Source organism: Liolophura sinensis, chromosome 7 (assembly GCF_032854445.1).
Source record: "Liolophura sinensis isolate JHLJ2023 chromosome 7, CUHK_Ljap_v2, whole genome shotgun sequence".
NCBI lineage: Eukaryota > Metazoa > Mollusca > Polyplacophora > Chitonida > Chitonidae > Liolophura > Liolophura sinensis.
In genome coordinates, this window is record NC_088301.1 from 42,142,583 (window position 1) to 42,164,344 (window position 21,762).

The window sequence follows — 21,762 nt, forward strand, 5'->3', positions numbered from 1 at the left end:
TGTTTGCTGCCATTTTTCTCTCTAATCAAAGGTTATTACTAACTGTTGCCTTACCAGCTTACATGTCCTTCTGTTGCCATATGGTTAGAGCATTTGCCTAGAAGTCAGGACCTGGGATCAAACCCAGGTCGGTCAAACCAAAGACTTTTTACTGCCCTGCTTGACACTCAGCACTGACAGGTTAGAGCAAGGAAACAGGACTGGTTGGCCCAGTGTCCGTGTAATATGACTGGGTGGGGTGTCATGTCTGGTGTCTTGGGCGGCTGCACTCTGGTGGCATAAACTCACCCTGCCAAAAGAAGACACAGTACATGTAGCCTACACACACCTTATGACTTGTCGTATGGCTGAAATATTGTTAGGAAAAACGTTAGACCATAACAACCATATGTGCTCTAGATCTACCGCACAACTGTTCTGTAGTTGCATTTATGTATACACCCAATAAGAACAAAGTACGCAGTATTTTTTTTATTTGATTGGTACACGTTTTTATCATGCTAAAGAACTGTTCACGTAAGCTACATAGGTGCAGGAAACTCGGGTAAACTATGGCTTTTTGTAAAGTACACTTACAGTACTTGACAATCAAACTGCCCGACTTCAGGCCCTAAGGTGTTTGGTGGATTCGAGCCCGACGTACTCTATATAGCCTTCAATCTTTTTTTCTCAAAAAAAAAAAAAATGAAATAAGATAGTCATCACTGGATTATGTGACGGTTCCCTCTCACCATATATAATACTGACCGCTGTCGTGTAAGTCAAATATTCTTGAGCACCGCGTAAAACATCAATCAAATTAACAAATACAATGTAGTTACGCACTGGCTGCTTTGGTTTGATACCTCGCGCTGGTAAGAACACCCCCGCTAGACTTCATCGTCTGTCATGTCTGCTTTTTGTTACGAGAGGAGACTTACATAAATACAGAAAAAGCCACGTGGTCGAAAAACGCGGGAAGGGTTGTCAGTAGTTGTCGAGCTTGCAGATTTCTCAGGGATCGTCCCAAAGCAATGTGAATTGATCAGGATAGGTGAGAAATCGTATGAATTATGTAATGTTTCACCCCAGGTTAGCTACGTTAGTTTGATGACGTTTTCAAAGATATATTTGTTGTTTGTATGGCATCGTTTAATCTGATTAACTATATGAAGATTATCGCAAGGTGTGCGTCGTATCAAACAACAACAACAACACCATGTAAACGCAGTTGATCTCGGCAGGGCCGAACTTGCCCTTTCATTAAGCACGTTCCCATGGAACAAAGGGGGGATTTACATGCGTTAGATAAGTAAAAGTACGAAATCGGATTTGTAAACTAATTGTGGTGTTGTCTGTCTTTTGCATGTGAAAAATAGCTCTGTTGTTTGGCCCAGGATACACGTGCTGTTTTCGTTCAGGACTGTGCTTACATAACATTACCCTGAGTATGAATAGTCCATCTAGATGGACTCAGTGTGATATTCTAAAATTCTGACTTAGCATCCACCATTGTTTTTGCCTAGTTACACGTAGACTAGTTGAGCTCTATTTTCAACAATTTGTATTCGTTTATACATTCTGGATTTTTTAATGCACCTCATGCATACAACGATTGTGAACAGAGGGAAGTCAACATTGGTGTAGATTTTCCGCAAATAATGAAACAGAAATAGGGTTAAACTTGAATGAGTGATTGAAAATATCCCTCTCTTCTCAATCCTCACAGGAATTTGGCCTGTGGCAGTGCTGCCATTTTAGAGTGGATTTAAAATCCAACTTCTTTCCCCAAAGTGCCTTGCAGAATGGACTACCAGGATTGTTAGGTTCAGTCATTCCATGTTCAGACAGGTAAATATTAGAAATTGTTGAAATTCAACAACTTTAACGTTTAATTTAATTGAACTACACACCAATTTCACGAAAATAACAACTTGCTGTCTATTTGGTATGCGCTGATTTGCTTAATCCCGAAAGACTGCAACTCCTTTTTTGAACTGGCCTAGCATCGTTGGAGTCTCGACACTAATGATGTTAATTTCGTACTCAAAGAAAGTCCAGGCCAATGTTCTTTGTTATTGCATAAGTCAGGCCTTTTGCGTAGCTGCTCAAGATGGTGACAGTGGTCAAGGAGTGAGAGCGCCTGGAAGCCTTCATGGATAAAATAAATCTATTCTGAAGCGAGTAGGGACATGTGATGGTGCATTGGGAAGCAGGTTTTTAGGTTGGTGACTTTTATTTGCACAAGACTTATTTGATAACAAAGAAAATCAACCTGGACCTTCATTGAGTATGAAATTAACACTGTTACCATAAATGCTTCAATGATGCTAGGCCAGAATAAAAAATGGAGTTAGAGACTTTTGAGGCTCTCCTGGCCCACCTAGCAGCCTCATTTACATATTAACCTTTTGAATATTGTGTATTTCATTATGTAAGAATTGATTTCAAAATATTCATTGGACGTCAAACCACTTTAAAGCTGACATGAGAGAGGATAACATTTCTGTTCCAGGATTAAACAAACAAGAATTTATACTGGACTACCGGTATAAACTTACTTACACCTGAGGTACAAGAGAATTAAACATGCCTTGCAAAAGACGCAAGCGTAAGCTCCCAGTGCCAGAGGATTTGGGTCACGGTTCTCCTGGCAAAGTTTGTGTCAAATCTCAGAACCTTGATGCACAGAGATCAGAGGCCAAAGAGGGGAGCAGCAACAGTACATCTGAGGATGATATGTTTGCTGTTTTGATGCGCATGGAGGGGCCAGGTGTTGCGAGAGAGGGGAGCAGTGCCATGGATTGGAATGGTGACTCTAGTGAAGAGGAGTGTGAATGGGAAGAGGTGCCAGGTTGGTTAAGTTATAATAACTAATGTTAAAAAAAGGTGTGAAATTTTTGTTGTTAACATATTGTGGTAATGCAAGAATTATGAACAAGGGGAGATGACTTACTAAACTGAAATACAGTAGAGGTATACAGAGGCCTAGTATATATACTTAATGACCAGTCAAATTTTGTTACATGTTTTCTCTTTTTTTTGGAGAAATTCAGATTACCAGTGTTTGTACGAATGTTAACAGTACAATCTGTCAGGTCCTAAGTTCCATATGTTCTTGTAGACCATCCTTTACTAAGCACTGAGAAGTCCCAGTTGCCATCAGGCTCAGTTAAGATACGACTTGAGGTTCCTGACATTATGAAGAAGAAACGGTAAACAAAAACTTTTCTTTATTATAAATTGAACAAAAATGTAATATACTGTATGTTACCTAAGTTGAAGCCTGTAAAAATGTGCGTTCAGTAGCACATAAGGGCATCTAACATAGAGTTTGGACGCCAACAATAGTTTTTCTGACAGAAACCATTGTATTTCACCTAAAGTTTGCTATGTAAAATGCACTTTAAAGAGCACATAAAGGCCTTCAAATGATACTTTTGATGGCAACACTTGAATTTTTCTGTTAAGAAAAGTCGAAGGATGCTAGTGCATTAATCAGTTTTCTGTCATTTTGTTGAGATGGGTGAGGTCAGGGAATTGGGTGTAATGAAACCTCAGTAAATACTATTCATTTTTGGCTGCCATTGCCATTTTTTGTTGTCTACATGTTTTGCAAGGGATATAAAACTTAACGTTGACGCAACATTTCTTTTGAGCCCATTTGACCTGTGTGACAAAGCACTGATTCATATATTTTTCTTTTCCTTTTTGTGTTAAGCATATCCCATGCCTCTGTATTTTAGTGATGGAGTGTGGCACACTTCTAGTTAATGACTATTTATGATGTAGGACATAAGAAAAAAAAACATGAAAATAAATGTTGTACTTACAAGAGAGTTTTTCAGAACATTTTAACCATAACTAAGTGTTGTTGTTTCCTTTCCAATAACATTTCATATTTCCAGAAAACGAGATGCTTCATGGAGGGAAAAATATTATTCTCAACTTCTCAATCGCTACCTGAAAAATCGCCAGATCTCCCTGCATAAGGTACAAGATTACATAGAAGTGGAGCTTTCCTGTTTTGTTTTTACATGTGTTTATTCCATGTGTATGTAAAGAAATCACAATTAATCTTGGGATTAATTCTGTAGTGGAATGTTACATTCTGGTCTTTTAAGTGCAAGGTGAGAATCCAATGGAAAGGTATATTCACATATATAGTACTAGTATGTGAAAAATGGCATTGAACACCCATGAATTAATCAATAAAATCTGTTATTCAGGTGCACCTGCTCTGCCTCTTGGCTCACGGATTACATTGCGTCCATCTGTGCAATAGCCCCGTAATAAGAGCCCTGGCTCTGTCTTTGGAACCATGTGACATTCCCAGGAAGCGTGTCCGCTTGGTGGAACTCCCAACTCTGACAAAACTGACCAAGTACTTTTTTGGATTGATAGTGATTGACCCTGAGCAGCATAAATCACCTGTAAATGAGGTAAATACGACCTTGAGAAAGAACATGCAAGCTTTGGAAGAGTAACTCATTGCCACCAAGGTAAAAAGAGACACTTTGCCATCAGTTTCAACTGCATATGTGGACAATCAAAGTGCTGTGATAAGTATGGAAGTGCATCTGAAATTAGCAGGTTGAAACCTGGACGTGAGAAGAGAATCCATGATAAAACCATAAAAAAATATCCATCCACAAGAACGGAAGAGTGGATTTCCACTAAATAAAACATACCTACTTGCTGTGGGTAGTAGTTGTCGTCTTCTGCCGGTGCAGTAGTTTGTGGTTGGGGTTTAAATTGTCACACTTTGTAAAGTGTCAGGCCTTCATCACAATATGGACTTTACTCTTTCAGGATACACTTGTGAGGAAGTTCTGTACAAAAGTGGCCACAGAAAAAGAATTTGTTTTGGTGAGTTTGATTAATTGGTGTGATTTTTGTTTGACAAGATTATTGTAAAATTGTACAGATCAAATTAGCTTTACCTTATAATGTAATTCATTGATGTAAAATGTGTAATGAAATTTACTTTGAAAGTGTGGAAAATCCTGAGAAGACTTCAGCTTCAAAAGTCTTTTCATACAGTTAAATAACCTGATAGCAGATCCTTTTTTTGTTTTTGTTTTTTTCTGATTTAAATCTCACTCCATGGAAATATCACAGGGTAATTTGTCTGTTATTTTGTATAATGTTAATCTCTGCTTCTCTGTTTCAGCTTTTCTTTGCCTTTCTATCCATGCTAGGATTTGACACTCGACTTATAATGTCACTTGTCCCATTATCTCCGAAAGTACCTTTGCAGGTAACTAATGTCACAGAATAACTCCTGAGCAGTTACCTGGATTTGTATAACTATTACAAGTATTAGTATATCAAACTGAAATTTCCATTGAATGATCTTGATACATTAGTGTATTAGCCAGTATATTCTGAGCTGTACTATAAGTGAAATATTCTTGAGCATTGTGTAGAATACCAGTCAATAAATAAATAAATGTATAGGCTGGAATCAGGTTCATGCTAAATTCTTTGGCCTTAGGTGGGAAAAACTCCTGCCAATATACATGTTGCTTGCCCAAGGAGGGTGGGTTTCATTGCCCAGTCTCTGTCCACCAACCCATAACATATTGGCAGTATATTGAGCTGGGGGTGTAGGGCGACATTAAAAAAGAGGCATCGGATAGGTAACAATAGTGTGAAGGAGGGTAATACATGTGTATATTTAGGAATAAAGGAAGACAAATTTTGGTGTAAGTGAAGGATTGGATTGTAAAAAAATCCTGGCACTTTTATAAAATACACTTGAACCTAGGGTTTGCTGATAAGAGAAAGGATTGTCCTTTGGTTTCATGTACCAGTAATCCACATAACATCCAGTTCAGTTGCAAAGAATCGAAAGCTTGGACATGATAATGTATTAGAAAAATCCCAGATGACATTATTTATGTTATCTGGGATTGGTCTGTTTTGATAGGATAGTTTTGACTAGCACTGTATGTGGAAAGTATAACACATGTATGTACATTCCAAAAGGTTCTTGTAATTCTGCATTTTATTTTCTTGGCCTCAGAAAGTGGCCAGTGGTGAAGGACAGAATTCTGGCAAAGAGAAGAAGAAAGCTGAGAAGACTCGGGTAAAAGACCATGCAGACTCAGCCATAGCTTGTAGCAGCAAAGATACCTCTGGTGGCAAGTCATTGCATTCATCAAAGTCTGCTAAAGGGAAACTTTCTAAAGCAGCGAGAAGTGAGGATAATCATGATTCAAGCAGAAAACAGTCTAAATATTTTAAGGAAAGACATAATCTCAAGAAAAAAGGGAGTGAAAAGAAAGCTAAAGGACAGACTGCTGAGAAGATGGAAAAAATCCCAAAAGTATTGAAAAGTGGAGGAGAAAAGGAATCTCATTCTGGTTCTCGCTCATCAGAACCTCGGCGGTCTTCTCGTAATTTTCGAAGTAAAACGAGAGAATGTGGTGACAGCAATTATTCCCATGAAAAGACAAAAACTGAAAGATCTGCAAGGAAAGGAAAGGCAAACAAAGAACAGACAATGGAGCCAGAAGAGATTTTGTTGAGGTAAGTCTTCTAAATTCTGCCATGAAATTCTTCTCTTATTTTTGTTTTCCTGCTAGTGTATGTGTCTATAATAAAGAAATCTGGGTATGTTTTTGCAATTTTTTTTTTTTTTTTTTTCTTTTTTGTACCTCAAAATATACATCATCATCAGTGTGTCTGTATACATAAATGTGTAATGGTTTGCATAATGGATTATACATGTATGTTTGTTTTATTTTTTTTCACATGGATTTGTCTGTAGAAACGCATGACAATTTACTTCATTGGCGGTCACTGTAAATGTGATGCATCATATATTGGGTCTGTATAAATTTGTGATGCCATGTATCCTCAGTTCTTCTGACGATTTTGAGGAAGAACCTGCCAAGTCAAGGACTCCTACTTACAGTTTGAAGAAGAAGTACAAGGGAAAAAATGTGCCCAGGAAGATACTGTCTTCTGAGTCCTCAGAAGAAAGCCTTATGCAGACAGAGGATGAGCAAATAACTCAAGGTCAGTCACATTTAACAACTGTATGTGGAAATGATCAACAAATTTTGAAGTTTTTTAGTTTTTACCCCTCAGCCAATATTGGCTCAATGATTTCCAGCGACCTTGACCTTTTTTCAAGGTCATTGGGGTCATATAGGTTAAATTTTATGAAAGGCTTGCAAATATGATGTCTGCAGAGAGGTTTATGCCAAATTCACAAAACTTACACCAAATTTACACTTTGTCTTGAGGAAGAACCGTATTGATCTTCAATGACATTGACCTTTTTCTTCAAGGTCATTGAAGTCATTTAGGTTAAATTTTCTAAAAGGCTTGCAAACATGATATTTCTAGAGAGGTTTATGCCAAATTCAAGAAACTTAAAGCACACATACACTTTGACTCTTTTTTTCAGTGACCTTGATTTTTTCTTCTAGGTAATTGGGGTCATTAAAGTTAAATTTTATAAAGGCTTGTAAACATGCTAGAAATGAGACACCTAAATTTAAGGGTGATGTAAAGGGATATGTTTTGTGTAGGGGCCGACACTGTTTTGTGACCTATAGTGGGTGGAAATCGTCTTCAACAATGTTATTCAGTCACATTTATAGCAATAACGTCAGACACAAATATACAGAATATCGAATGTAATTTAATGATTAATATTCTAATTAGCACTATATTCCCATGTTAAAATCAACGAAACAATATTATTTAGAACAGTCCATATATATGAAAATTATCTGAATGACTTTTCATTCAAATGTGATCAGTCCTGATACTTTTAGAATGAAGAAAACATAATAATATGTAAAATGTGTGAGCCCTTTGTCTTTACATGACAATGTGGTTATATGTAACTGAAAGTAGTTCTATCGGCAGTCAGATGGTTAAGATAATTGTATGGGTTTGGGATTCCCATACACTTTGGTGGAAGGTGACGTCCCTCAGAGGACAAAGAAGTTGCATAGGTTGCATAAGATAAAGGGGAATAGAATCATGGGTGAGCGAATGAGAGGATCAGTCCATCACTCTGGCTTTTGTAGAGGTGATCAAAATTTTCATCTCCTGACTGAAAATCCAGGGGAACGATTTGGCGATCTTCTAGTTCGTCCTTATGTCGAGGCCTGCTTTGCCAATTATAATTGTATATTTTGAATCTTGGTTGAAGTGCAAGAACAATGTCTCCTGGGGGAAGAACATATTTATTATAAATTTATGGTCAGTGAGATTTTGTTGGATCTGATACAAATAGTGATATCACATATTCTTGACTTCCTCTTCTGTCAAATGTGGGAAGGTCTGCCAGCAGCCTGAGGAAGACTGTTGGATTTCCCTAGGCTCTGCCCAGCTTTTTCCCCACCATAAAGATGGTTTATCTTATTGAAATGTTCTTGAGTATGGTGTAAACATCAGCTGTTGGAGTTTGTAAGCAAAATTTGTTAAATAATGTAAGTTTATTTATGAAAAAAGTCATTCAAATGTTGTCTCACAACTTTTTTTTTTCCTTCAGGAACATATTTATGGGTGGAGGTCTACTTGGAAACTGAAAGGAAGTGGATTTGTAAGTGAAAGGAGTATGCTTTAAGATCAAATCAGCATACTGATTCTGGGGGTTTCACATATAGCCCTGGGGGCCTCCATGGCTGAGGGGGTTAGCACTCCAGCACGGTGCAATGACCCAGGAACCTATCACCAATACAGTCACCTTGAGTAATTCCAGCTCATGCTGGCTTCCTCTCTGGCCGTATTTGGGAACATGGGTTTGTTTCCACACGGGCAGTGCCTAGTTTCCTCTCACCGCAATGCTGGCAGCTGTCGTATAAGTGAAATGTTCTTGAGTACTGCATAAAACATTAAACAAATAAATAAAAGATACCGGTTGTATTACACTATGTAAATTTGTTATCACGCGAGGTCTGGCGGATATGACGTCTTATAAAACATTAATGTGTGTTTGTCATTGTTTTCAGGTGTGGATGTCATCCATAACGTGGTAAACAAGCCAGAAATGATGGAGAAGTGGGTTAAGCATGAAATGACTTATGTTGTTGGCTTTTGCAATGGTGAGTGCATACCTTACCTGTTAAAATTTTGGGGGGCGGGAGGCATTTAAAACACATTACACCTTTAGTGTGCTAGCACAGCACAGTACAGTTGCTGTGAGTCCAGCTCATGCTGGCATCCTCTTCCAGCAACCTGAGGATGGCCAAGGGTTTCCCCCCAGACTCTTCCCAGTTTTTTCCCACCATAATGATGGTCGCCATCGTAAAAGTGAAATATTCTTGAGTATGGCAGGAAACACCAATGAAAAAAAAAAAGTTAAATAAATAAATAAAATACATCACAAAAATTTAGACCTGACCAAAATCTGCATGTGATAGCCGGATGTTACACAGCTGTGTGTGTGTTTAGGTGCTGTGTTCATGTTTAGGTGCTGTGTTTATGTTTAGGAAGAGTCAGCATAGCTTAGGATCTGGTTGTTGTGTTGGTGGGTTTCTTTCATTTCTTTTTTGTAATACTGGCGGCCATCAAAAAAGTGAAATATTCTTGAGCAAAGCGTAAAACACCAAAACCAAGGATATTCCCAATAATGCACATGTAGAAAACTTCGTCAGTAGTTATATTCTTTAGTTTTAGCGTAAATAAGAAAAAAATATGTACCTCTTCATAAGATTTCTGAAGTGGCAGTTGTAGTTGGATTGAGGTAATAGTGAACAAAATTTTATATTATGTAATCAATGGAATTGTAAAAATAACCACAATCTTTTGATCTGGCAAAAATAAAGTTGTGTTCAAATTTTTTTTCTTGTAATTCTAACGTCAGATGGTAGCGTGAAGGATGTCACACCATTCTATGCATCACAGTGGTTGACGCACACACATAAACAGCGTGTGGATCCTGGGTGGTGGGATGAAACATTGGCCCCTTATCGTAGTCATAAAGTCTCAAGGGAGAAAACAGAAGATGACTTTTTGAGAGGTAAGAAGTATAATATTTAAAAGTACCTGTCAGTGTTAAAACCAGCTTGAGGGACATAGGCCTTGTTGCTTGTGCTAGTTATCCAACACTTCCATTGTTCATTCCCTGTGTATTAATTGTCAAATTCAGAATTCGTAAATTACAAGATTTATGACATTCTGCTTTGTTTTGCGTATGATAATCCATGTTAATGGTAGATATTCAAGTCCTTAGTGTATTGAGTTGAAGTCCTGCACTCGTGTCACCTAGAGGTGAGATCTTGCTGCTGCCAAATATATGCTGAATATTCCACACCAAAATTTAGACCTATATATGTTGTTAATTTTGCTCTTCCAGTCCAACTGATGATGAAAGCCTTACCAAGTACTATCGGAGACTACAAAAACCATCCACTGTAAGAAGTCATTTCATACTCGTGGATAGACAAAGAGGCTCTACCTGCTTGTCTTAGCAACAGTGTCTCAAAAAGGAGTTTTTCAGCCTATCATGAAAAAAGGATGGCTGGTTATTAAAAGTGATGGAGTTACAATGTTATGTTCCGGTATGCCTATTGATGTGTGAGGCAGAATAAAATGTCATAAATGGTGTGCAAAAATAAGTGTATATTGTTGTAATATAGATTAGAAAGTGTGTTGTAAAAGCGGTACAAAACTGCTTCTTTCATGAAATACATGTAGGCAAGCCTATAGGTCACGTGATAAAGTTTACTGTATACAAAACGTTGTGTAAGCCACATACCCTAATTCTTCGATCTTCTGGCACACCTGGTCTGCACTTTTTAGCCAATACACATGTAATTGTAGCAGGACTATTTAGTTTCTTTTTTTTTCACCTGATTAGTTCATCATATGTGAACAACATATTCATATCTTTACTTTCCAAAAAATTGGGAGAAAAATGTAATTTTTGCTTTTAGTATTAATAATATCTGCCCTAAAAATTAGAAGAGTAGTGTGACCAGTATTGTGACCTATTTTGAAGGCTACGAGAGAGGATTCAGTTTGTTTTTACTAGATGTTCTGTAACACATTCAACAGGTATGCACTTTCTCGACACTTGCTGAAGTTTGAAGCCATCTACCCAGAAACAGCTGTACCTGTGGGATTCATCAAAAAGGAACCAGTGTATGCCCGTGAATGTGTTCATACGGTAAGGCCTGTAACATAAGCACAGCTGTTTACCATAATCAAGTTACAGTTTTACCAGAGTAAATATTTTCAACATTCGTAAAAGTTAAGGACAGCTTTATTCTTCCTGTCAAACTAGTGTGCAATGAAAGTGAAGTACTAAGACGTTCAGCCCTCCTCATGGCCTTTTGTAGAGCCATTTTTGTCCTGGAAAACTTTTAGGCTCTTAAATTCCAAAACTGATGAAGCTGTATTAAAACGAGTAAATTGAACAAACATATGATTTTTTCAATAAAAAGTTACTTTTGTTTTTTTTTTAGATATGGCCCTCTTCTTAGTTCCATTTACAGAGAATGTCTTTTTGATGTCTTTGAGTCACTAGACTCACGGTGTTGTTAATCATTTAAAGTGCAGATGTGATTGAAATTTTGCTATTAGTTTAGAACAGCCCAAATAGTTACCTTTCACAGAACATTTGCCTTGCCTGTGCATATGTTACGATTTTAATATCAGAAATGAAGTTTCTAAAATTTATAAGCAGATTGTATTATGACTTTAACCAACTTTATAATTAATTTAACAATATAAATTAGAACTGCTACTAGTCTTGTACTTACTAAAAGTCTGTAATTTCAGCTATTCTTGCTAAAATGGAGGAAATTAGATTTAATTAGCAAACATGGATTTTTGTGGGAAAAAAAACTCTGGTATTGCCTCTAAGCTGTTCTTTAATGAATGTATACTCTGTATACAGTTGCACTCCAGAGAAAACTGGATGAAGGAAGGTCGTGTGGTGAAGGTAAGATTGATACCAATCTTGCAGTACCTGTGTTAACTACTTCATATAATCTAACACAAGATGTTATTAAGCAGATTTGTATTTGGAAAGAGTTGGGCCTAAGTACACGAACCTTTTTACTCAACCATTCTGCCAGTGCCATTCTTAGCTGAAGAACAATTACATCTTACATGTTTGTCACCAAAATATCTTGATCAAATTTGTGGACATTTGTACTTTTATGATATTGTTTTTCTCTTTGGAATATCCCTCTTTATATGAATATACAGCCGTTTTATCCAAATATTTGCAAAAGTGCAGGACCAATAGATTTACTGACCAGACTAGAAATTGGTTCATATTTCTGTTTTTTTCTGCTGTGACCTGCATTCAGCAAAAAAGGACTTTGGTAAGTGCACCTTCAAGTCCCTGATGTGTTCTTACATTTTTGTTCACAGCTGGGAGAAACTGCGTACAAGATGGTGAAGTCAAGACCAAAATGGGTAAGAGCATTATCAGGAAGTTCACCTTTTCATGGCAGGCTAACAGACTTATAAAGGTTGTTACGGAGTTACTGTTGAAAAACTGATATTAAAGTTTCTTTATTAGCTCGCCTGTATAAAGTACAGGCAAAGCTGATGTCGTACCCTGAGCGTCTGGGTTGGCGTCCAGTAATAGAGAAAGCAATGTTAAACAAAATGTTAGGGGTTATATCTTAAAAAGTGTTGCAGGTATTGAGCTCAGGGTATGAACACGTGTAGAGCACAATAGCACAAGAGGGATATTTAGTTCAGGTTGCACACTGTCATTGAAAGTGCTTGAAAAATACAGTTTCATTTTCAAGCACTTGAAAGTCCTTAAAAAAGACAAATACTCCTTAAAACTGCTCCAAAATCTGTGTTTATCCTGAACTTAAATATTGTCTGCTGACGGCTGAGTCTGTATATCGGGAGCTCGCTGATAATTCTCCCATAATCAGGGCTTCCGCTGGCACTCGCCATTGTCGCAAATTTAGAAAAAATTTTTGAAATTGCTATCAAATTTGAAAAAATGCGAATGTTTTTGGCAACAAATTTATTTACTTGATATGAAAAAATACAAACATATCACAAAATCTACCATGAAAGTTTTCTGGGGTTTTTAGCAGATATTCGCTATTTTTCTTACGGAAATAATCCACTTACTTTTATTTCGAACGGCCTCATCTCGCCCGAACAACAATAACACAGTTGTATGGCAATTACTTGACAGAAATCTACAAAGGGGGTTCAACATTGTTGCAAGTTGACTTACATTAAATAACACTTGAAATCATTTTTGTTAAGAAACAAGTGAGAATCATGGCATATTGGGGGATACTTTTCATCACCAATTGAAAAAAAAAAAAAAATTATCAAGGGAAATAAATCAAGGTAGAGTTACACCTGTATATGAAGTTACCTCCTATATTTAAACTTTTCCACCTAATAAACTATTTTTTGGGAGCTAAAGTAAATTAAATGTTTTAGAATATGTGCCGTTACATAAATGTGTACGCCTTCTGGTTTTCTCCTGTCAGACTTTGTTACTCCAATGTGCTTATCATAATGTTGCATTTAAGTAAACTGAATTTTTAAATTAATTCCGTAACAAATTTTTCTGATAGAGGAAATTACATTTTACTAGGATTCTACAGATAGGTTGAAAAAAGGATTGATTTTTTTTTTTTCAAAAAACAAAAACATGCTGCCAAGCATTGGTCCATTATCTTTAGTGCAATTTTTCTAAGCATAATGTTTGATTAACTCTAGATATATCGGGAAGAGACCCAACTGATTCTAGCAGCTACACCAAGGCAGATAAAAACGGAAGGAGACATATAAGAGTCATGGCCGCTAAGGAAGTATGGCTAAATAAAAATAGTATTTACTACAAAATCTGATGAGTGGCTAAAGTTACTGGCTAGAAAAAATACTGACCCAGAGGAAGCCCTGCATAATGATATATGGCGTGCATTTTTTTGACTGAGCCAAGGCTGGGTCAAAGAATGTGTCGCATTACAGAGGTGAAGGGCAGATATTTCTTGCAAAAGCAAGTGTGCTATTCAATATATATGCGAGAAAATTAAAACTTCTATAATTCAGACTGAAAACATAGATTTGCACCATTTTATGTTCAAACTAGTTTTGAAAATGACCAAAGAATTCCTGGAAAACTCTCTGAATTCCATTTTCATACACCTGTACGAACCCTGTAGTTGTTGAGTGCATATTTAGTACCGTAAACCTTGTGTTCCACTGATTAGTTTAACGTAATAAAACGAGTAATGTAACTCTGAAAAAGAAAAGACTCATTTTGACTCAATATTTTGGCACTTTATTTTGCCGTCATCAGGAGAATTAATTTCATGTTGAACATTACAGACATACAGGTATGGAGACAAGGCCACAAAATACAAACTAGGTGTTAAATCAATAGCAAGATGACATAGCAGCATGTCACCTAAACAATATAATGGTTTTAAAGCCATGGGTAAAATGTGAATATAACAGATATATACAGGTATGTGATCGTGACAAAATGTAAAGTAAATACTAAACAAACTTACAATGTAAATACAGGAAACTAGAACAATGAAACATTATCTGAATAGTATTAATTCTTTACTGGCTTTAATCAAGAGATGGCTTACACCTGCAAATATCAAATACTTAAAAATAGACCATTGGCATGCTGTGTTATAGACTTATATGTTGGCTAGAATAAATTCCAACATTTCAATTGAGTTGTTGTTACTTATATTGTCTGGGAGGCTTAGTAGATCATGTATATGTTTAAACCCACTGCAGTTATTTACATGATTAAATATTTCACTCTGATTGTTGCCAACTGCTTAATTCTTGTGATGAGATTACGATCTGTTTTGTCAATACTTGCTGATCTACAGGCAGGACACGTGAATCTGTATACAATAGAGCTTGCGTTGTTCTTTAGGGGTGGAGTTCTTGGTGTTGGTGAAGAAATTAAATTTCATAGTTTACCACTGAACAATTTAAAGTCACTGGTTTTCCTATTAGTCTTTTAGTGAATTTCTTTGCAAGGGCTTCTCCTTGTTTTCCAATGTAGTGCAGGTTCATCCAGATTTTATGTGGGTTTAGGGTATTGGTACATTGGTTCAGTGGTCTGTGTTGTGAAGCGAATTTATCTAACAGGCAATCAGCTATGAATTTTGTTTTTGGGGGGTTTTTGAATTCTTGACTTATTGTGTATTATAATCACAGTTTAAGCAAACACATAAATAATTAAACAAAATGTATGCGGAAACAAAATGTTAGGGTTGGTATCTTAAACAGTATTTTATGTATTGACCTGAAGGATTACATGTACATTAAGCACAATGAAGCAAGGGGGATTTTCCATCACTGATGCTCTGTGAGCACATTTATTACCTTAAATTACCAAATTCACAATTTCAGTTCTTTATGCATTGAGCTTTTTGTGTAAAGTTTTGAATACATATGTCTCATACAGGCGAGCTCTGTGGTAGCCTTGCTACCAGTTCTGAGTTTACTCTTACGTAACCTACCCAGATCTTTGTTGTGTTTAATATTGCAAGATAGGTAAACACTAACTAATAACTCTGTCATCTAACTGTTCATGTATGCATGGAGCTGTTACTTAGATGTTTTAATGGTATTAGCTCTTTATGATTTTATAACATGATAATTTTAGTTTCATCATTTGTTGGCTTGCAGAAGAAACCTAAAGAGAATCCAGATGAATTAGATCTGGAACTCTTTGGAGAATGGCAGACGGAAATCTATGTTCCTCCTCCACCTAAAGATGTAAGTTCCTCAATGATTTGTGTCATTTACTTCTGTTAAAGGCAGAAGAAAGTTGAAATACCGGTATTATGAGCAAACTTTTACTTCCTTTCTTTTCAGCCATTAAGAATACCAACTTGAGTATTTGGAAGTGATTTATAAAGAAATGTTATTTGACCATAATAATACAGTTGCCAGGATAAAATGTTTTGTAACTCTTAAACTATTTGTTTTCAGGGGAAAATCCACAGAAATGAATATGGTAACATCGAACTGTTCAGACCTACTATGTTACCAGCAGGGACTGTTCATATAAGGAGTAAGTAGCACGTTCGACATTTTGTTTCAAAAAATGTCTGCAATGAAGCTCCATGATTGCACCTGCAATTGAATTGTCAAACTGAGCCAGGTCACATCTAGGATTTAAAATTTGTTTTGGTAAATGATACCTTATTTCCTGGCGCTGACCATGAAGGAGATAACTGAGGAGTCTGTTGTCAAGGCCTATTCATTTTACACAGTGAACAGGGTTACAGCATAGAACATCTGTCATACAAGAGGCCAAGCGTCATTTCTCTATACATTGTACATCCAGCAGCTCTCCTTTGAATACATTGCCTTCTACTTTTTTGTTGTGGACAATGACATAGCTATATGCATCTGCCAGAATGCTTGTTTCACATTTGAACAACCTTCAGTGAACCATTTTTTGTTGAATGTGCAATGCCATCTAGCTATCTTTTTGTCTTCTCTTCATTATAGCATTTTGGGGGTGAAAGTATTATAATAAAGAAGCACCTGTACTAGTTTTTCCTCCCTGATGTAGTATATATGCATTGTAGTTGATGGTCTAAAGAAGGTAGCCAAGAAGTTGGACATAGACTGTGTGCCAGCAATGGTGGGTTGGGAACACCATATGGGATATGCCCATCCTATGTAAGTAACAAACACTTGATGGGCAGCTGGTAGTCAATCAGTGCAAGACCCGTCTTTTTTTTTTCTTCCTGGCTGTCTGCCAGTGTTCACATAAGTGTACTGATGTCTTGTGCCAGAAACCCATTGAATCTCAGCATTTTCATTTGAAAACAATGTATAAGAAAGCAATCATTAGAATTCCATTCTATTTATCTTATATTTGTTTTCAATTATGAAATATTTAATATTATTAGAGCAAGAGACTGTACATTCACTGAACAGTGATCAAAATTGTGTGAGCATGTTTATGGCTGGAGTATCCAGATAATAAGGCAAGAGACTGGTTGTTATCAAATATTTCTTTTGTTAAATCATTTGCTTGAATATTGTGGAAAGTTTAGAAAATTTTTGTCAGTTTGCCATAAAGCTAAATATTTGGGTTTTTTTTATTCATCTGACAGTTGCACAAGGTGTGGACATTTTTTCCCTTCTGGGTTTATCTTGTACCCTACTGCATTGTTTCAGCTTGGATGGATTTGTGGTGTGCAAAGAACATGAAGAATTACTCCTCACAGCATGGGATGAAGAGCAGGAAATTCAGCGCCAGAAAGACATAGAAGTATGCAGTGTCTTTGGCACTTTAGCTTCATTTGAATTATCAATAAGTTAATCTGTTTATTGTATTGTAAATCAAATAGTGACCTCTGCAAGTAAGATTCCTGACTCATGAAGAATCTTTGATTTTTGTCATTGAGTACCTTTCCATAACTTTGTACAGATTTCACCGGATTAAGTGATATAGCCATATAGCACTACAACACAAATATCAAAATACATGTTAAGTGAAATGTCAGTGCAAGGTTGTTGAATGTGGAGCCACATGAAGATTTCACAGTGACCTTTCCATATCTTTGTAGAAAAAAGAGAAAAGAGTGTATGGAAATTGGAAACGTTTGATCCGAGGGTTACTTATTCAGGAAAAGCTGAAGAAGAGATATAGTCTTGAGGTATGTACATGTTCAGACATTAAAGAGAAAGTTGGGTAAAGTAGCACAGTAGAGAGTTGCATCAGGGAAGGGATTGAAGGGTTTGTTTTGGTTGATGAAATACTGGTTGTGATAACACAGTTTGTGTCTCATATTTGCTGTCTAAAGCATATCTTTGTTATTTGCATGTATATTTTGTAGCTTGAGTTTTGTTATTTTTCGCAAAATGTACTAAGTATTGAATCACGTTAGTTTCATGAGTTGAATTTCCTTTTTCCAAATCAAAGCTTAAACGTCACAACTCTGAGAATGTTTCATTGTTTATGTTTTAGACCCCAGCTGTTGCCAAACGCTCTAGCGCAAAGGCATCAAGTGACGAGAAAGCCACAGATCTTGCATTGACGTGGCCACAAAACAGACGAACAGCCAAAGGCAAAGGGGCTCCCAAGAAATGTATTGTTGAAGTTGAAACACTATAAATAAGTGCATTTGTTGTTTTGGGTTTTTTTTGTTTTTTTTTAAACCTTCCGTATGGCTTTACCTAAGGTAGCCATCCAGTAAAGAGGAGCGGAGTTAGGCGTCATATTGCAATAAGAATCTGCCACAAAATTATCAAAACCCGAAGTTGGCAATGGAGAAATGCGGATGAACCATTTTGAATGTTACACATTAGGACGTCAAGAGCAAAGCAGTTCACAGGCAGGTTCTTGGACCTGGAAGTCTTGAAGTGTGTAGAGCTACAGATAGATGACCTTGGAATCTTTGTGATGTTTTATGTACATAATGTCTTGACAAAAAAAAACAGAAATCTCAGGGAAAAAGACCTGAAATACAGTTCAAAAAATTATTGGCGAAATCATGTTCACTGTGATCAGATATTAACAAATTGTACAGGTCTGTATAAAATGTACATGTGTATATGAAATTCCATTTGTTTTGTGTTTTGTTGTCTCTATACCATGCTTGATGCTTAAAGTGGCCAATAACGGTATTCTTTACTATGCAGCTCATGTGGAAACATCATTGAGTCTGCCAAAATATGAATATAGAAAAGATGGCCAATCACTGGCATTAATTAAAGATTTTCCAAACAAAGACGAATGCTTGTTATAAACTGTCACAGCATAAAGGCAGCTGTTCAAGTCGAGTAATTCAGTGTTGCATGGCACTGTCACCGAAAAAAAACTGCAGTTTCAGAACATCATAGGTCGTCTATGCACTGGGGTCCATTTAAAAAGCCGTTGCACCACTAAGCCTAGGGCTTTTACCATGGTAACGTATCTCATCGCTATATGTTGTCAAGGAAGTTACGCGACAAAAATTCCCAACCGGCCCCTAGACACCTGCGAGCAAGGATGATACCACCTATTAGGCTTGCGAACTTCGAGTTTAAACTTAACTCGGGTTATATTGATGTTGACAGATCAACTATTTTTGATCTGGTTAAAAATAAGTAGCTCTTTTGTCCTGGAACATATAGAAGAACAATATTCATTAGAAGAAATACGTTTATATTCATGCTCAGTTCGAGTTGCTATATATAGCGCCAACTCTTGCTCATTTTGATGTGATTTAGTCGGTTAGTTTATTATAGTAACGCCAACTCGCATGCCTTCTACTCGCGTAGGTCGTCGACAGTATATAGCAATACCCTCGGTAGCAACATCAACGCCATACTGCTGAGAACGGTGGTATCGAAATGCTTAAAATAAGGACACCAGTCTAAACTACATTTGTTATAGGCACCAACTTAAGCAACTCCTATGACTTTTGAAACCTGGCCACTTCGGTATTTTCAAGGTACCGATTATATTCTGATACAAGCAGACAGTGATGTAATCACTCAGTGTTAGCCAATGAACGGTCGATACGGGTCTTTAATATTCATCATCAACCCAGAACTGGCAAAAGTAAAATGACGTAGGCCTATAAAGAACACGCATTTGAGGACGTTTGCAGCGGAGCTGAGGTCATTGTTTATCACAAATTGGATACAAATGACTCTATGACCTCATACAAATACAAGGGGAAAACACGAAGTATTAAGTCTCATTTTTATGTAGGAAGAGCATGCCTGATCGAGACCCTCGAGAATTGATATACACGCAGAAAAGCTGTCTGAATATTGTCGTATGTGTGGTAATGTTATGCGGAAAAATCCAGACAAGGCAAAATATTAGTTTCTTACAACTTGACATTCACAATGATGTTATCGGGGTCTAGCCAACTTCCATCTGTGATCGATGTCCACATATGTCGGTGCTGAATACAAATCTTCGTAACGGATCACAATAAATTAAATAATGACCAGTACCTCGAGTTTGTTCTAAAAAATTAAAACAGATAAACCGGTATGAACGCAAACATGTGAACTATTAAACGTTACCGAATCTTATACAATAAGCTATTAAATTCAGTAACTGTAGAACATTTGCAAGCCATATAAACCCTATAACTCCTGGCGATTTTGTTTCTTATTGCAAAGAGGGCATAACGGACGCTAATTAAAGAACTCATGACTTTCATAAACACTAATATTAAACATGTACGTGTATTTTCTGCAAGCCAGTCTTCTTTGTCTTGTTCGCAAATATACAAAGGCTTCAAGGTTTAAAACATCATTTATTTCAATTTCATCCACGAAGAGAAGTACACAAACTTACAAACGTTGTCAGCAAATGTCCACGAGCCTGACCGAAATCTTTATCAAAACACGTGTCCTAGCTGTTCGCCTGCAACAATCTCGCGAGAGCGCTTGAACCTAAGCCTGATCAAGCCATATATAAATCTAATCTCCGGTCACAAAAGAGAGCGGCCCTCACGGTCTCGGTAACGTACATTGAACAGTTTGAAGCCTAATATTTGTGCCTCCTACTCTTCCTCCTTGGTCAAACCACTTTGCCTATTTCCTTGAGAATATCATGTGTAGAAGTAAATAACATTTTAAACAAGAACATTCTACTGGTAGTTGAAAAGTAGGCCCTAATGACCGCAAATCCATGGTTTGTATGTCTCATAAAGGCAACAATCTCTGATGTGTTACATTACAGAGAAAACAACTTCATGACGTTAATACAAATTTCCGTTTATTAAATTTCGCCGTAGTGAGCCATTTTTAAATAATCATAAAACCGCCAATACATATAATTTATAACTGTGGAGTTTAAACAAGGACGACATTCCCGTTCGATGGGAGCAGGATTTACCCATATTCCATTTCATTGCACCAAAGTTTATAAACCCCTGCCACGATGGTACACAATAGAATGTTGCCCTTGCAAATTTCACCATAAGCAGTGGTTCACGGATTAGATAAACTAATAAATAACAAAACTAACTTCAACAGAGGCGTGTATTTATAGCAGTTAATCCTCTTCAGTGTGTATTTTTAAAATCAGAGGGGACCGAATGCGCACCTATGTCGACCAGCAGTGCTTTTCGAGTAATATAGGAATGTGGTGTTTACAAAAATCAAACTTGTTAAGAAACCGCTTATGGGGCCCTAATTGCCACATGCGCACATTCAGTTAAGTATTTCCCCGATCTTTTCTGAACTGTAGATCGTTAGTTGTGCGGAAATGTGAGTTCATGGAATTCAAACATGACCAATTTTGGATATTTCTGAAAAAGACCCATGTATTTCAAATGGGCAGTTTTCTCGATTTTCAATCATCATTTTAAAAACAAAAACTAAATTGAGCTCTGGGGCTTATATCCCGTCAATACCAGGTTAATGATACAAACTAATGCTCCCAGAAAAACATATTTTTATCGCACTAGGCCTATGTACGCCGGAAAATAGTGAAAAAATAAAAAATGTTCCCGACAGCTCAATAAATAGGCCTATCACTGTCCTTTACATACTATGTCTTCCGATACAATAGTCCTATAGATGTGATGAAAATATCCACTTAGACGCACAAATATGACCTTACAAATTTGTTGTGTGCGGAATGTGGAGTTGACGTTTTAAGTGCGCATGATAGCATCCCGTGAGGCAGCTCACCCTAAGCCCCTCTCGTGAACGCCCTGTGAGGTGCGGTATTATTGGACATCAAAGGTTGCTTTACCACAGGAGGGTTCATTGAGAGTTGAAAGGCACAGTGGGTGTGTCTGGGCTGACTGGGCGAGTTGTTCCTCCTTCCATATTTACCTCCATGGACAGATCATTTTAATCCCAGCTAGG

The 21,762-nt window shown here is 37.0% G+C and overlaps 1 protein-coding gene across 1 annotated transcript; it reads left to right on the forward strand.

Annotated features, from left to right (window-relative positions):
* Positions 1-932: 932 nt before the first annotated feature.
* On the forward strand, positions 933-18,444 carry LOC135471106 (DNA repair protein complementing XP-C cells-like). Its single transcript, XM_064750166.1, has 23 exons — positions 933-1,033; positions 1,709-1,830; positions 2,495-2,833; positions 3,104-3,194; positions 3,888-3,972; positions 4,209-4,421; positions 4,792-4,848; positions 5,153-5,239; positions 6,008-6,513; positions 6,848-7,005; positions 8,498-8,548; positions 8,958-9,050; positions 9,812-9,967; positions 10,304-10,361; positions 11,005-11,116; positions 11,849-11,893; positions 12,331-12,375; positions 15,607-15,696; positions 15,913-15,994; positions 16,518-16,611; positions 17,116-17,209; positions 17,508-17,597; positions 17,909-18,444. The coding sequence occupies exons 3-23, from the start codon at positions 2,569-2,571 to the stop codon at positions 18,053-18,055; spliced, it is 2,619 nt and encodes an 872-aa protein (XP_064606236.1). The 5' UTR covers positions 933-1,033; positions 1,709-1,830; positions 2,495-2,568; the 3' UTR covers positions 18,056-18,444.
* Positions 18,445-21,762: the final 3,318 nt, after the last annotated feature.